The sequence below is a fragment of the Phyllostomus discolor genome, chromosome 9 (genome assembly GCF_004126475.2).
Source record: "Phyllostomus discolor isolate MPI-MPIP mPhyDis1 chromosome 9, mPhyDis1.pri.v3, whole genome shotgun sequence".
NCBI lineage: Eukaryota > Metazoa > Chordata > Mammalia > Chiroptera > Phyllostomidae > Phyllostomus > Phyllostomus discolor.
Genome location: NC_040911.2, coordinates 4,964,042 through 4,978,786, shown reverse-complemented (window position 1 = coordinate 4,978,786; position 14,745 = coordinate 4,964,042). Strand labels below are relative to the sequence as shown.

Genomic DNA, 14,745 nt, shown 5'->3' with positions numbered 1-14,745 from the left:
CCTTTACATAGTTACTTTTCTCACAAGTCTTCGCTGTGTTCTCTACCATCTAATTCTGACCTGCTGCTTAGACTGTTACTGAGGAGTCTTCTCCTCAATAATATCCAAACTTCTCCTTAGCTGACCCACTGACTTTTTAATTTCTAGAACTTCAGCTTTCCAAGACGTTCTACTTGGGTCTCTTTCAAACCTACTCTTTCTGTTCTCACACTTCGTTTTATTATAATGTATATTCCTGAAGGAATAAAGTAAAATATATATTTTAACATTATTTCTTTTAATCTGTTAATGATATTATGATTCTTTTTATAGCATTTTCAGATGGCCATAGCTCAAATTCTTGAGGTGCTAATTTTCCTATTTCGTTATTTTACTCCCCTTCACATTGAGTCATTACGTCTTATGGTTTGAAACATCATTTTTGAGCTAGTTTTTCCCTGAGATTGATTTTTCTGTGGGCCCATGCACCCGGCCTCTTGAGTCATTTTGTTTGTTCCACGTATTCCAAAGGTTTCACCTGGGGATTATATTAGTGCTTCTATTATCAGTGCTTGCACAACTCCTTGAGTTTTTATTTTATTTTTATTTTTTTTTTTGCAAGAGTAATTTCTATTATGCTCTGTCCTGGGCATGAATAAGATTGTTTTTTTTTTTTTACTTGGACTTCATACCAAATCTCCAGAACTAACACGAACATTAAAATAAAAGCCCTAATTCTTAGGGCTTATTTCTTTGCTTTATTCCTTACTTTCTTAGGTTGTAATGACATGTCCATGTGTTTGTAGCAAAGTAAGAAAAGGTGTTGGTTAGGTTTCCTGTATCATTGGAACGGTATCATTGGAACGTATTATTAGTACGATAAATCTTGTGACATTTAAAGGTCTATTACACATCAGACGCGGATTCCAAGTAGAGAGCTGGCTGTACGAGTCTAGACCTCCGTATTCAACGGTGTATCTATAATCCTCGTTAAACAGAGAGCGCCGCTGAGTCCAAGTTCAAGACAGGGCGGATGAGTAATAGCTCTGGCTGCCTAGAAGCCATTAGCAACCTGGCAACAACAGTTTTTCTGGAGTCCCTTGAATAAGTAATAAAGAGAGTTTGAAAAGTAAGTGCTTATAGGGCACTGGATAAAACGACGACAGAAAATCCCTTTAGAAATTTACTGGGAAGTGGAACAGAGACACGGCTTATAGCTCGAATGGGGCATAGAATCCAAAGAGGCTTCTGTGTGAGGGGTTTTATTTTTTTTTCCAAGGCAAAGTTCTTGGGTAAGTTGCATGATGAGTGACTTCCTCAGTCTCCTCAAAGCTGTCACGTTTGTCTCGTGTTACCTTCGAGTGTGCCGCCATCACCCGTGGGCCTGTGCTCGCTAAGCTCGGCTTCAGTTACGTGTCCAGGTGCCTGCACCGAAGTCTTCGTCTCCGAGGGCAGGAGGCGTGACCGTTTGGTTCACACTTACCATCTGCATCCTGCAGTGTGACCGGAATGTGTTTTATCAAATCCCTTTGGCAGGCAGGCTTGGTTAAGAGTGGAGATGGAGAGTGTGCACTGCTCCCATGTCGATGTGGAACGTGCCCTTTGGAAACTGTAGAACAGTAGTACGTAGAACGAAGTTCTGTTTACTCAGTAAAGAACTTAAACGTGCATATTCACTGTTTAGCATGTAAGTTCCCTCTGGAGTTCTTCCAGTGTTCGGACGTGTGCAGGCATTAATGGGAGCATAGGGGGGATAGTTTGTTCTTGTGGTAATAACAATAATAATTAGTTATGTATAAAACAAATATACATGATTTGTTATACACATATGTACTAATATATATTCATGTGCACATAGTTCACTATGTAATACAGCCCTTTGAGATAGGTGCTATTCTTTACTATATTTAATGTCATAAAAAAATTTTTACTGTGATGGATATCAAGAGGTCTTCTGGGGTGGAATGATGAGATGTGTATTGTGAGACTAGAGCCGCATTTATTGCAATCCAGCATAGCCTATCTAGGTAACTGAAGAAGTATTCTATTAGCCACCTGGCATTATGAATACGCATCTAAATCAGTGCATAGTCCCAGGGAGCAGCATTAAACACGCATGTGCACACACACACAACGACTCACTGCCCTTGAGCAAACTAGGCACAGACATTACTAGTGCACACACACATGCACACCCACATTCACTGTAGTCTCCTCCACAGTATACCAGGCTCTTCCTCACTCCTGGTCTCGGCACGTGCTTGTACTGCTTCCTGGAGATACTTCCTCTCAATCTTCCCTCCCCACATAGTCATTTGCACTGAGCTCTCGAGTTTCAGATTCCACGTTCCTTTCTCTTGGAAAGATTGCCGTGCTGTTAGCTGCTTTGAATATCTCTTCTCAAACATACAGAGAACATATTCTCTCCAAGATGGGAACCTAACTTTTCTGGTGTTATTTTTCTCTGCAAACAAGCCTATAGGTTGGTTTCATATGTGTATCTTTGGTGCTTATAACAGTACTATGGGCCTAGTTGGTCGTCTACTAATTTTGCTGAAAAGAAGGAAGGGGGAAAGGGGAAGGAGGGAGGGAGAAGAGAGGAAAGGGGGCAAAAGGAAAGGGGACCCAGAGAGAAGGAAGAAAGAAAACGTGGAGCAATGGTACCTTGAAATGGTTGCATAAATAGGTAGAAATAAACAGATAAACGTAATAAATTACGTAATAAAATTACATAAAAGGTAATTTTAAAATAATACTGTGAATCATTGTTTCCATCTGGGTAATCAAGAAAGCGTCTCAAAAGAAATCAGAGTTGAACTAGTTCCCGAATTATAATTAGAAAAAATTGGACTCACAGAAATAACACAGAGCACGTTATGGAATTCCCTGTATGCCATTTTGTTTCCCCTCAAACATGCATTTAAACCCGCTCGGTTCGTTCCTCCCGGACTCTCATGATGTCGCTTTCAGTTAATAGAAAGTGATTGGGTTCCGTCAGCTTGCCAGAATCCAAATCACTGAAGCCCCCGTACTTGACGTATCAGCTACAGAATTAATTCTGGGTGGAGAGCAATATCCTTCCTCCCACGAGCACAGACGGGAGCGTGAGTGCGTAAGCCATACACGGAATTTAAAGCCTGCCTCCAGCCCTTCACACCACTAGACCATCAGTCTCTTGGAGAAACTACTGTTATCCCATCAAAAATATCTATATACACACATAGTATATGATTATTTTTACATCAGGATACACTATTAATGTTTACATATGCTTGTAAAGGCTTGTGCATTGTATTCACTGTCTACCTGTATTGCTTTAGATGTTTGGACCTACAGAGGGTTACACGCTGACAAATAATCCGCAGTACTATAAGTTTCTACATGTTTAATTTTCATTGAGAGTTTCCTCTGCTAAAATAGAACACAAATATTTCACCTCATTGTTTTTCTACCCTTCAACTGTATTCAAAGAAGCTTGTTCTTGGAGTCCATGTGGACTCTTCACCTAATTCCCTTTCCAGAGGCTGATTATTAACTCTTTAAAGGAACATCTGTTTGGATGTCTTCCAGCAGGGCGTCTAGGAGCAGGCCATGGGGAGAACTGGGGTCTCAGAGGGCAGCATCCCGCATGTGCACGGCACGCTGGTGTGTACCCCGGCCGCCTGCATCCTTTGCTGTCACGTGTGTTCAGGCAGGCACCTGGAGGGAGGGGTCATCCCAGGAAGAACAGAGACCGAGTGTGCCCCAGCAGGGCCATAGCTCTGAGAAGCAGGGAAGCCCGCCTCCCTCCAGAGAGAAAAATGGGGGGGGGGGATGGTGAATTAACGAAGTCATTTTATTTTTTAATTCTTAAATTTTTAAATTGCAGTTTCCATTCAGCGTTATGTTTCATTACTTCCAGGTGTGCACCAGAGTGGCTGGAATGTCGTGTGGGCGACAAAGGGGTCCCCCGATGTTGCTGGTACCCACCTGGCACCAGACATAGTCATTACAATATGATCGGCTGTAGTCTCTGGTGCTGTGAACATCCCCATGACTATTCCGTGGCTATTCCGTGACCACCAATCTGTACTTTTCTTTTTCTTTTTCTTTTTTTTAAAGATTTTATTTATTTATTTTTAGAGAGGGAAGGGAGGGAGAAAGAGAAAGAGAGAGAGAGAAACATCAATGTGCGGTTGCTGGGGGTCATGGCCTGCAACCCAGGCATGTGCCCTGACTGGGAATCGAACCTGAGATGCTTTGGTTCGCAGCCTGAGCTCAATCCACTGAGCTACGCCAGCCAGGGCTCCAATCTGCACTTTTCAATCCCTCCACCCTTTTCGCCCAGTTCCCAGCCCCCACTCCCCTCTGGCCACCAGCAGTCCCTTCTCCGAGTCTGTGAGTCCTCACCGTTTCCCACGGCGGCTGCACTAGTTTATACCCCACCGACGGCCCACAGAGTTCCCCTCCTTCCGCCCCCCCCCCCCCTCCTCGCCAAGACTTGTTATTTCTGGTCTCTTCGATAAAGACCAGATATCAGGGGAGAGCTCATTGCGGTTCTGGTTTGCATTTTTCAGGAAATGAAAGAAATACCCTTGGATTTTCTTCAAGTACCATGGAATGTTCTGAGAATCGAGAGGTTATTTTTTCAGAGTTTCAATAAAGAGGTTTTCTACAAGGACAGTAAATTGGCACCGACAATATTAACTAAAAATGAGAGGCACCATTAGTAAGCTGAGGCCAGGTAATGTAACGGTTAACTTGTAGCTTGCGCGGTGCCCGTTGTAACGGGATGGACTGAAGAGCCATCCCAGCAGGACAAAGGCGCTGTCCTTCACAGGCCCCTGGGCCACGTGGACGTGGTGTCAGGAAGACCACTCCTGCTCCCAGAGCAGCGCCACTGGGGCGGCACCAAACCTTTTTCTTAGAAAAATTATTGTTTTTTTAACATCAATGGGAGAAATATCAATCAGTTGTCTCCCGTGTATGACCCAACTGGGGATCAAACCAGCAACCTAGGTATGTGCCCTGACCAGGAATTGAACCTGTAACCTTTTGATGTACAGGATAACACTCCAACCCACGGAGCCACCCAGCTAGGAGGGCCTTTCTCTTAGAAAAGTTATTAAAAGCAAATAGTCTGTTAACTTTGAATACCTTCGCTGATTTAACACATAAATGCTTCTTGCATTTATTTTTGTTGTGTTTTATTCTGTACTTATCGATATACGATTTCTTCCTTTGGAAAGCTTATGTAAAATCTAAATGTGCATAACACAGGAAATGGATCGTTTACTTGAGAACAGGAAGAGTTAGTTGCATTGTCTTAGCCTCTTCAGCCACCCACAAATACATCGTCCGTGTATGGTTATAGGCCTATTGTGACGTTAAATGCAGAAATGCAAAGAGTTGCAGAGGAAAAGATCCATCACCTGAATTCTTCCTCAAAAGCTTTTCCCCTTTGTCAAAAGGAGGTGCTATTCTTCTGACTTTATCGGGGTCAATGACAAACAACGGCACCCCTGTTTTCTTTTGACAGGAACTGCTGGACCTTCACCGCGCCTACCCCACACTCGGCAGACACCACCAGGCGAAAACAGCAGAGCTGACCCCTGCAAGCCACCGGGCGGATCGGGGTGCAGCTGAGGGAAAGAAACTGAAGTTTCAAGTGGAAGAACTGAAAGAGAGACTCAACCAAAAAGAAGATAAGGTACCTCCTAAGTCGCCATGTGCTAGATAGCTTCAAAACAGATGGTTTTAGCATATATAAAGCATTTTCTTCTTTGTAACACAGGGCTTGGATTGGGATAAAGGTCTATGTCTTAAACACGATAATCCATTGAAAATGCAACTGTAAGGAAAGAAGATGTTCCCTAGACAATGTGCTCGTCTTCGTGGTGCTGTGTATGGTGTGCGCATGCTCTAGAGCTTCTCTCAGAAGGTTAGAAATAGCCGAAGGAAAACAAATGCATCGCTGAGTTGGGAATTAGTCCAAGTTCACCGTACACGCACCGAAATGTCGGTCTGCAGACTGGGAGCACACAGACCAAAGCACGATGGGACATCCTGCCCAGGGACACGTTGTTCTCAAGCAGCCGGTAGAGTGAGCAGGCAGGGACTGTCTGGGACTGTCTGGTTACAACATGGGGATCCCCCGTGGTCCCCTCACATTGACCCAGGGAAATGGTTCAAGTTCTGCCTGCGATTTCCACAGGCACAAAAGCCAGACATGACCTAGAGTTAGGTTGGTCTTACAAAATCAGCCAAATTAGGTTGTTTCTGTGGGACGACACTGGCCCTGTCTGCCCAGGGAATCGCTAAGGTGGTCTTCTTTAGTTGTGATTTTCACAATTCAAATATGCTTCGGCACGGGTGTGTGTGTGTGTGTGTGTGCATGTGCATGCATGTGTTTACGTATGGGCACACTATTGCTGAAGCTTGGGGTTAAGCTCTCAGCTTATATATTAGAGAAGTGTTGTGTTTCGTATTTCTCGTGACTATAGAGCACTGTATACATGATAGATATTTTCTGCTGTGCTCTCGGGTGTGTAAGAGAACAGAGCCGTCTTGTGTTGTTAGTGAAGTCAACCCGCCAACGGTTTATGGGAAATCTAAGAGGCCCCAGTGTGATGTCCTCCAAGCACAGGTACCACAGACAGGTGACTTCAGCTACGGTTACAAACAGGAAAAGGTCTTGTTGAACACGACACGGCCCCGACTGTCCCTGTGGTTGTGAGTCCCCACACGTTAGCCGTTACTTCAGGTGGTGGTCTTGTCCCTGCCCCTGCTCCTGGGGCCAGACAAGCAGACAAACCACTCTGGCAGTTCCCTGCTTAGAAAACCTCTTTCATGATGATGCCAAACTGTTGGAAATTAAAAGAAAAAAATGAGTTACGATTTCAAGGGGCAATTAAATAACAGAACACATTCCACGTTTGCAGGGTTAATTTCTAACCGAAATTATTCCAGTCAAACTAGATTTTTCTTCCCCAATAATGTTATAGGAAAACAGGATAATTTGCCCGGCGAGGCCCATACATTGTTCTCTGGCCCTACGAGCACTGACTTTGGGTGGGCATTTCCTCCTTGGTGTGGCTCCTTTATGAGGACATACATGTCCTTTGTAATTGTGTGCATGGATAGTGAGCCGAAGACCAGCAGGTCAGAACAGGAGTCTGGGGGGAAGGTTCGGGAGAATGGTTCTAGGGTTTGGCATTATCATGCCCCTTATTCCTGTGAGTGGTTTTAAAATGCAAGGATTTATTGCACATGGTGATAAAGAAACATCTGTGTTAGTCAATATAGGCTTTAAAAATTACTTGGGATTGAACCAGTGGCAAGAAAATGATAAAATTTTGTAGGGTTCAAGGGTTAATGAAGCATTAGTTCCCAAACAGCTGAGTCAGCGGTCTGATCAAGTAATTTTTTTAAATGGCTGGGATCTTAAAGACCATCTATTTGCACCTCTCTCCAGCTGACTTATTCTTCTTCCCAAATCATCACACCGGGCTCGGCCACGTGGCCAGTGCCCTGTGAGCAGAAGCTGTGTGTACCACTTACCATCTTGGGCTTGGAGGGCCGATCCGGGACTCTGCTATGTATCTTTTCCGAAAGTTGACTAGTGTGCACATTAAAACAACAAAAAGATTTTAAATTATATGAGACTGGCTCCAGCACCAGAAGTAGAGGCTGAGAAAACTTATTGGGGGCTAGAATGATGGCCACCAATTTGCTGGTCTTGAAATGTTTGGTCTATTACATTCAATAGCTTCCTGTGCTACCTTGGAAGACAGACAACATACCGACGAGCATGTGGTTTTTAGGTGAATGGGTATGCACCTGGCATTTCCTGCTTGCTCAGGGTGCATTTGACCAGAATCTAAAAAAGAGATGAACTGAGACAAGTATTCGTGACCTTTCCAAGTGATGTGTAGGGTGATACAGAAATTTAAGTAGTTCTGTGACGTCCAGGGCCTGATTTTTCACATTCGAATGGTAAAATATAAAACTCAGAATGCCTCTGAACATAAAGGTCAATTAAAGCTGAGGCTTCTGGCAAGGACCTGGTCACTGTGGTGGCCACCGAGCCTGTTTTTAAAACTCTGCGTCTGCCGAGGTCTTTCCCCCCGAAGTTCTGTCAGATGGGCCCAAGGCGCCAGGGATCAGACGTGAGATGGAGCCCTTCCCAGAACATGTCGTAAGTCCAAGGGCACTGCAAGCAGCTTGGTGACAGGGGGATGTCTCCCCAAGAACTGCAGATATGACCGCTGACCTGTGGAATGGACTGGAATCACATAGAAAAATCTGTGAAGGAGACACTGGCAAATTCGGGTAAAATTTGGGATAAAAATGACTGATTTCTCAAGGTTTGAAAGAGTCTTCCGTTCCTCCAAACTTCCATGGGCAGGGAGTTGTGACCACGAGGATGTGCTGATAATACCGTGTGTGTGTGAGTGTGTGAGCTCTAGTATCTGCAGCCCGTCTGCAGGAGGAACCGAGTCCCAAGCGTGGACGGTGGGCGTGGCCTTGTGACTACACTGGCAAACAAAATCTGTGCTGGTTTCCAGCAGAATCTTTCAGAACACCATTCCCCAGGGAGCAGCATCTGGATAGGCCTCATATGTGAAGCCTAGAAACGGAGGCGTGGAAACATACATTCAACACACAAACTGTTTTGACGTTCTTCACCTTTACGTCCCGCCAGTTCATCATCACCAGGGATGACGGACCCGCAGCGCTGCCGGCCACGTGGGGTCCGTAATCTGGACCATCTGGGGGGTGCAGTGGGCTCTGGAGCTTTCCTCTGGCAGATAAGGGTCGTCCCTGTTGTGCGTGGCTGGGCATGAAACTTGCTTCATGAGATAGGTTTTGCATTAGATAATGTCAGCATTTCCACAGTTTGATTTACTGTCAGGAAGCAAAGAAAATTCTGCCAAGCTTGTTAAGTTCATAGTAGCGAATTTTTCCAATGGCTATTAGTTGAAATTAATGTTTAATCACAACTTGCAAATACAAGGCTTCTAACTCCCTCAAGTCAACAGATTTTTGGATAAATGAAGATGAGATATTAATCCTCTATACTGCAGAAAGAATCGATATTTTGGGCCCATAAGAAAACCCAGGGTCTGGTTAAAGAAACAAATTAAAATTTTTCTTTTTTTGGATGTGTTGCTTTTCTTTTAGTTGATGTAGATTTGTTAGCAGTTAAACATTCTTTTCTCATCATTTCATTGAAGTCTTTCTGGGAATGTATATTACATTATATAATGTAATTTAATAGGAACCAAATTACCATAATATAGGACCCATTACATAAATATCCACATTAACATACCAAAATAACTGACCACTTCACTAAGTATGGTGGACAAAACAGTCTAGTGAATAATATGATAAGGCAACAAAGTTGTCGGGGGCAGAACAGATGCCAACTGAACTCGTGAGTTTGTCTCTAGCATGTCAGAAACAAGGAGTATAATAGAAATCCTTCCTAAGACACGTGGGTGCTCTGTACCCCAGAACTATGCAGCCTGTCAGGAAGGCTACGGGGCAAAATGAGATAAGGCTTACTAAGGAATCTTTTAAATTTTGTAAAGCAATATTACATCGCATAAGAAGGAAAAAGAAAGGGAAAAAAATAAACATCGTGTTACTCAGGACGCTGACCTCAAACCCTAGGCACTCGTATCCACGCCGCAGTCATTGTTTGCAAATAATAGGCCTGACTGTGTCACTTACCAAGGCCAGTTTTCCTGTGGCTCTGGAGTTTCTCAGTTGGCATTTCAAGGCCTGGTAAAATATCTGTTTCCTTGGATATAAGTTTATTTGCTCAATTAACCTTCCCTTATTGAAAGTCATTTGGATTTTCTCTCCTCAACATAACTCTACCATGACTACTTTTATGTGTAGACCAAGTTTCCCATTGGAAAAGAAAAGTTTTGTAAGTGGAACTCGTTGATTAACAGATATGAGTATAACGTGGATCTTCATATATGCGGTATTGCTCACTTTCTATGCTTCTCAATGACAGGTCGAATTGTGGAAATGTAGACGCCATCAAACACAGGATCTAACCGCATCTTAACTGATGCAAAAGTGCATTACACTTCAAATTATTTATTAACAAAATCACACGATTTGCTGAGCTGCTCATTGGATTTACTTTCAATTTCAGGTTTTTCCTTTTGCTGAATTATTTTCCCTTAGTGTAATTCAATACTTACTCTTGACTTCTCTCTGTTATTTAGTAACAGCTTCCATAAATGAGAGGACTTTCAAAGTAGTCAGTATTTTGTGTTATGAGGAATGTAAGTCAGGGGTTAGGTAGTGCCTAGCCTGGTGAAACCTGTAATTCCTGCACCCTGCCACAGCATACAGTCAGTGCAAAAGAAAAACCTATGGCAAGGAGAAGAGTCACCCACCTTGAAGATGATGTTCACGCTCTACGTAATTCATGGATTTCTTCCTCAGACTAACACGAGCACCACCCTACATAAAACATTAGAGATAGAAGAAAGGTATTCCCAGTATAGGAGTTAAAGTCTAATGCAGTGATTTTTTTTTTTTTTTTACCTTACTGCACAATAGAAACAAACACTTTGGAAGACTTTAAAAATACTCCTATTCAAGTCTCACCTCCAGACTCTGAGTCAACTGTTACGTGGGCGGGGCCGTGCATGAGTGTTTTTTAAGAGCTTCTCCAATGATTCTAATGTCTAGTCCAATGTCAGACCCACTGGTCTAACGAGCAACACCTGCCCCCACTGAGTCTCAGATTCATAACCTCGGTCCCCAGTGAAGCCACGCATGCATGACAAGAGATTGTACTGGCAGGGCGTGACTGCAATGGCTAGCTGTGGGGAAGAGGCTCTTACTCCATTGTACTTGGGATCTGTTAGACTTGAAATACAAAAGATAATAATATAATAAGTTTTCTACATTGGATAGAAATTTGAGAGATGGAAACCCACGTAAGCAGGTGGAAAGAATAGGATACTACCGAGCATTATAAGTTCACACAACAGTGTTTCGCTAAACGCAAGGTCAGTGTGGCTCTACACCCAGCAATTATCACCTTGTTCTTACAGTTTATCCACTTCTGGCCTCACAGTTTAGTGCCTTCTGGTGTCAAAAAGCTGCATCTTTTCAGAAGTCTGATATCATTAGCAAGGAGGAATGTGAGAGACACTTTGTTTAAACCTATAGGATGTTAATGAGCCACACGAGCAGCTGATTTTTAAACAAGTCTTTATCTGGAAGGACACAGAAATCCTTCGTTAGATCAAAGTATATTTTGGTAAAATCTCATGAATTTACACCCTGCTAATTTTAAGACTGTGAGGATGGCAATAGACTGAGATTCACATTTATCTATGAAAAAGATGCGGTAAGTGTTTCAGGTAAGATTCAAGAGAAATAACAAAGAGACAGGCTGGCTGCAGGTTCCCATGGGGACACAGGCATTAGAGCACAGACCCAGGATACGGATGGGACTGGAAAAACCAGGCTGGAGTATTCAACATTGATTACTTCCCAACCTCTACGTTAGATGTGAAAATAGACTTGGGTTCTCTCCAAGAACAGGCTTTTGGTGTAGCAGGCGATACTCAAACATAAATCTATGCGGTGATGTGTAACTAAATGTCAAGATGGTGGTCTTCATGGGGTTCTCAGACAAAACTGATTATGTTTGGGGTTTTTTTTTTTGACTTCCACCACTTTGGGGTATTTGCAGCCATGTGTCTGTCTGAACGCTTTCATGTCCGGCACCCAGCAGATGGAGTAGACGGGCAGGGACCAGCCGCAGTGGTGGCAGCATTCAGACGTCTCTCCTGTGAGGGCGCCACAGGGACAGGGGCGTGAGCAGGAGTCCAGAGACCCAGTGTTTATGTATTTCTCATCTAAATCACCCTAGTAACTTCATCCCACTGTCCCGGGTGCCTTGAAGGGTACCCTGTCCTTCAGTCCTTCCACATGATCTTGCTTCCATCACGTTACCTGCCACCAATGCCCCTCCTCCCCCCACCCCCTGTCCAGCATGACTGACTGCTTTAGACTGGGCACGCAGGATGGTTTTGGTTTGTTACCATCTTCTCAGCTGAGACCTGTAGGAGTTGTGTGCATAGAAAACGTAGCCAGAGACAGGGTCTGGGGAAAACCGAGAAGGTTTAGGCCACAATCGTTTGTTAGCTTTTCCTCTCCCAGCTTTCAGCTTTGCTTTCTTTGTACACGTGAAAATCCTCTTTGGATTGCTTTTGGTTGGCGAAAGCAGTGTGGATGTGGGTCTTCTGTGTTGGAATCGCCCCGGGGACGCACAGCCATCACAGCACGGAAGCCGATTCATCCCAAAGGCGGAGTGCCGCCACAGGAAGTCTTGTTACGTTCCAGTTAAAGGTGAGATCATATAGTCACAAGAAAAAAGCAAAGAAAATATAGCCAGAGGCGTTAAAATTAGGAACAATCTAACAATAGCCAGAGGGGAGGGGGAGGGGACAGTGGGGAGAAGGGTTTTCAGGAACTACTATGAAGGACGCAGGGACAAAAGCAAGGGGGAGGGTAGAAGCCAGGGAGGGAGGTGGGTTTGGCTGGGGTGGGGGAAAATGCAGACAGCTGTAATTGAACAACAACAAAGTAATTAAAAAGAAAAAAGGAAGTCTTGGGAAGCAGCCGATACTCTGCTTTATGCTGTTTCAGATTACGAAGGTTTCATGGGACCACTCCACTTGCGATAGTGGGGCGAACCTGGGTGTGTGTGTGTGTGTATCTACACACGTAGAGTTAAATATATTATATATAATGTTTAAAATAAACCAACTTCCTTTAATCACACGTTCCATTGCTGCTGCTACAAATTTTACTCCCTCCTTCCACACCAAACAGCATTGAAAGATTTGTATTTAATTCTTATCTTCACAGCCTTCATTCTTTCTCTGACCGGTGATATTCTGGCCACAGCCTCTGCCCCAAAAGAAAACTCGTCAAAGTCACAAATGTTCTCCATACCTTCAAAACCAGCAGTCTATGCTCAGTCTTCACCTTCCTCGACAAATGATAATAATTTGACACAGTCACTTAGTTCTGTTCTTAAAGTGATTCACCCACCAGGCTTCTAGAAAAATCAGCATTTCTTGGGTTTCATCTTCTTCTGCACTGCTGACCTCCATCTGGCTGGTTTCTCTTCCCGTCTCCGATTCTACACGTGCGAGCCCCCAGGGTCACCCTCCACCTACCAGTGCTGGGCGACACACGTTCCAAAGGCGGTGTCTTCCGCCTCCGTCTCTAGAGGCCACCCATCTGCTGACGACTCTCAGGTTCCTACCTTTAAGCCTGCCCCTCTGCTTAGTCCGTTGCTCGGGCAGAAGAGCTGAGTCACTTTTGACTTCTCTCTCCATCCCCAACTCCGTATAAAATCAACCCTCACACCCTTTAAGTCTATATTCCTAGTGCATCCCATACATGACCACTTCATTCCAACCTTCAACACGCCATCTTTTGTCTGTTCCACACCAGGTGGGATGTTACTAACAGGAGGGACCTGGGTGGGGGTGAGAGGGGACACACAGGGAGGTGAAAGCTCTTTACTTTCCTCTCCATGTTTCTGTGAACATAAACTGCTCTAGAAAATACCTAAAGCAAAACCAAAGGAAACTAAGCAAACAGCTAGAACAGGAACAGAACCACAGAAATGGAGATGACATGGAGGGTTGGCAACAGGGCAGTGGGAGGAGGAGAGAGGGGGGAAAGGAACAGAGAATAAGTAGCATAGATGGTAGGTTGAAAATAGACAGGGGGAGGGTAAGAACAGTATGGGAAATGTAGAAGCCAAAGAATTTATATGTATGACACATGGACATGAACTAAAGAGGGGGAATGTGGGTGGGAGAGGGTGTACAGGGTGGAGGGGAGTGAAGGGGGGAAATGGGACAACTGTAATAGCATAATCAATAAAATATATTAAAAATAAAAAAAAAGAAAATAGTCTATCAGAAGTCCCTTAAATTTCTACCTGCTACAAGTCCATTAAATCTGTAGTCAATTAAAAATCTCTGTGATAGCATTTAATTTCATTATCTATACTACCAAACTGCATTTACTTTTACACAGTAAGTATACAAAATTAAATACTTTATAGCATAGTGTCTGTTAGAAGAATATGGTCTATTAAAAAAAAACATGTCAACTTAAATGGAAAGCACTGCAAAGGTGAGCTATGATTGCGTTCCTACGTTTAGGCATACGGTTAGCAGGGCTGTCTGATGAGGGAATAACGGGAGGCCAATCACGAATGTAGTTTTTCACAAAATCCCCTGAATAACAGAGAGTGAACAAGTAGCTCTAAATAATACAGTGTTTCTTTGATGTGTACAGCTTCTTTTTCAAAATTAGAATTGCCTTTGTATTCTGTAGATGTCCATGGTTAATGTAAAATAGTTTAGGATGTTCACAGTTAAGTGAATTTAAATTTACCCCAATTTAGGAAAACCAGAACTCCCAGGAGTGCCGTCACCTTTGCCCTATCACGTACACGGAGGCGGTCTTGGGCTGGCCTCTCTGAGTGGGAAGTACTCACCGGATGGCCTGGGTGTGAAGGGAAAAATCGAAGTGTTGTTTCAAAAAAAGGCAGGGACTACCCTGTCGGACTGCCAGTAGGATGAATGAGTTTTTCCAATTCCTTCCCTCGTTGTGCATTTATATGTGTTTAAGGCTGTTTGGCTGGCTCTCGTGCACGCACTGTCTAATAGTTCTTGCTCAGGAGGCTAACTGTGCTGGGCCTGGTGCAGGGTTAGA

General features: G+C 43.8%; 1 protein-coding gene across 1 annotated transcript in view; it reads left to right on the top strand.

The window, feature by feature from the left end:
* CCDC102B (coiled-coil domain containing 102B) overlaps positions 1 to 14,745 on the top strand; it is a 131,956-nt gene that overhangs the window by 97,021 nt on the left and 20,190 nt on the right. Inside the window, 1 exon segment of the mRNA XM_036010124.1 lies at positions 5,495 to 5,668. Coding sequence (XP_035866017.1) covers positions 5,495 to 5,668 — 174 coding nt within the window.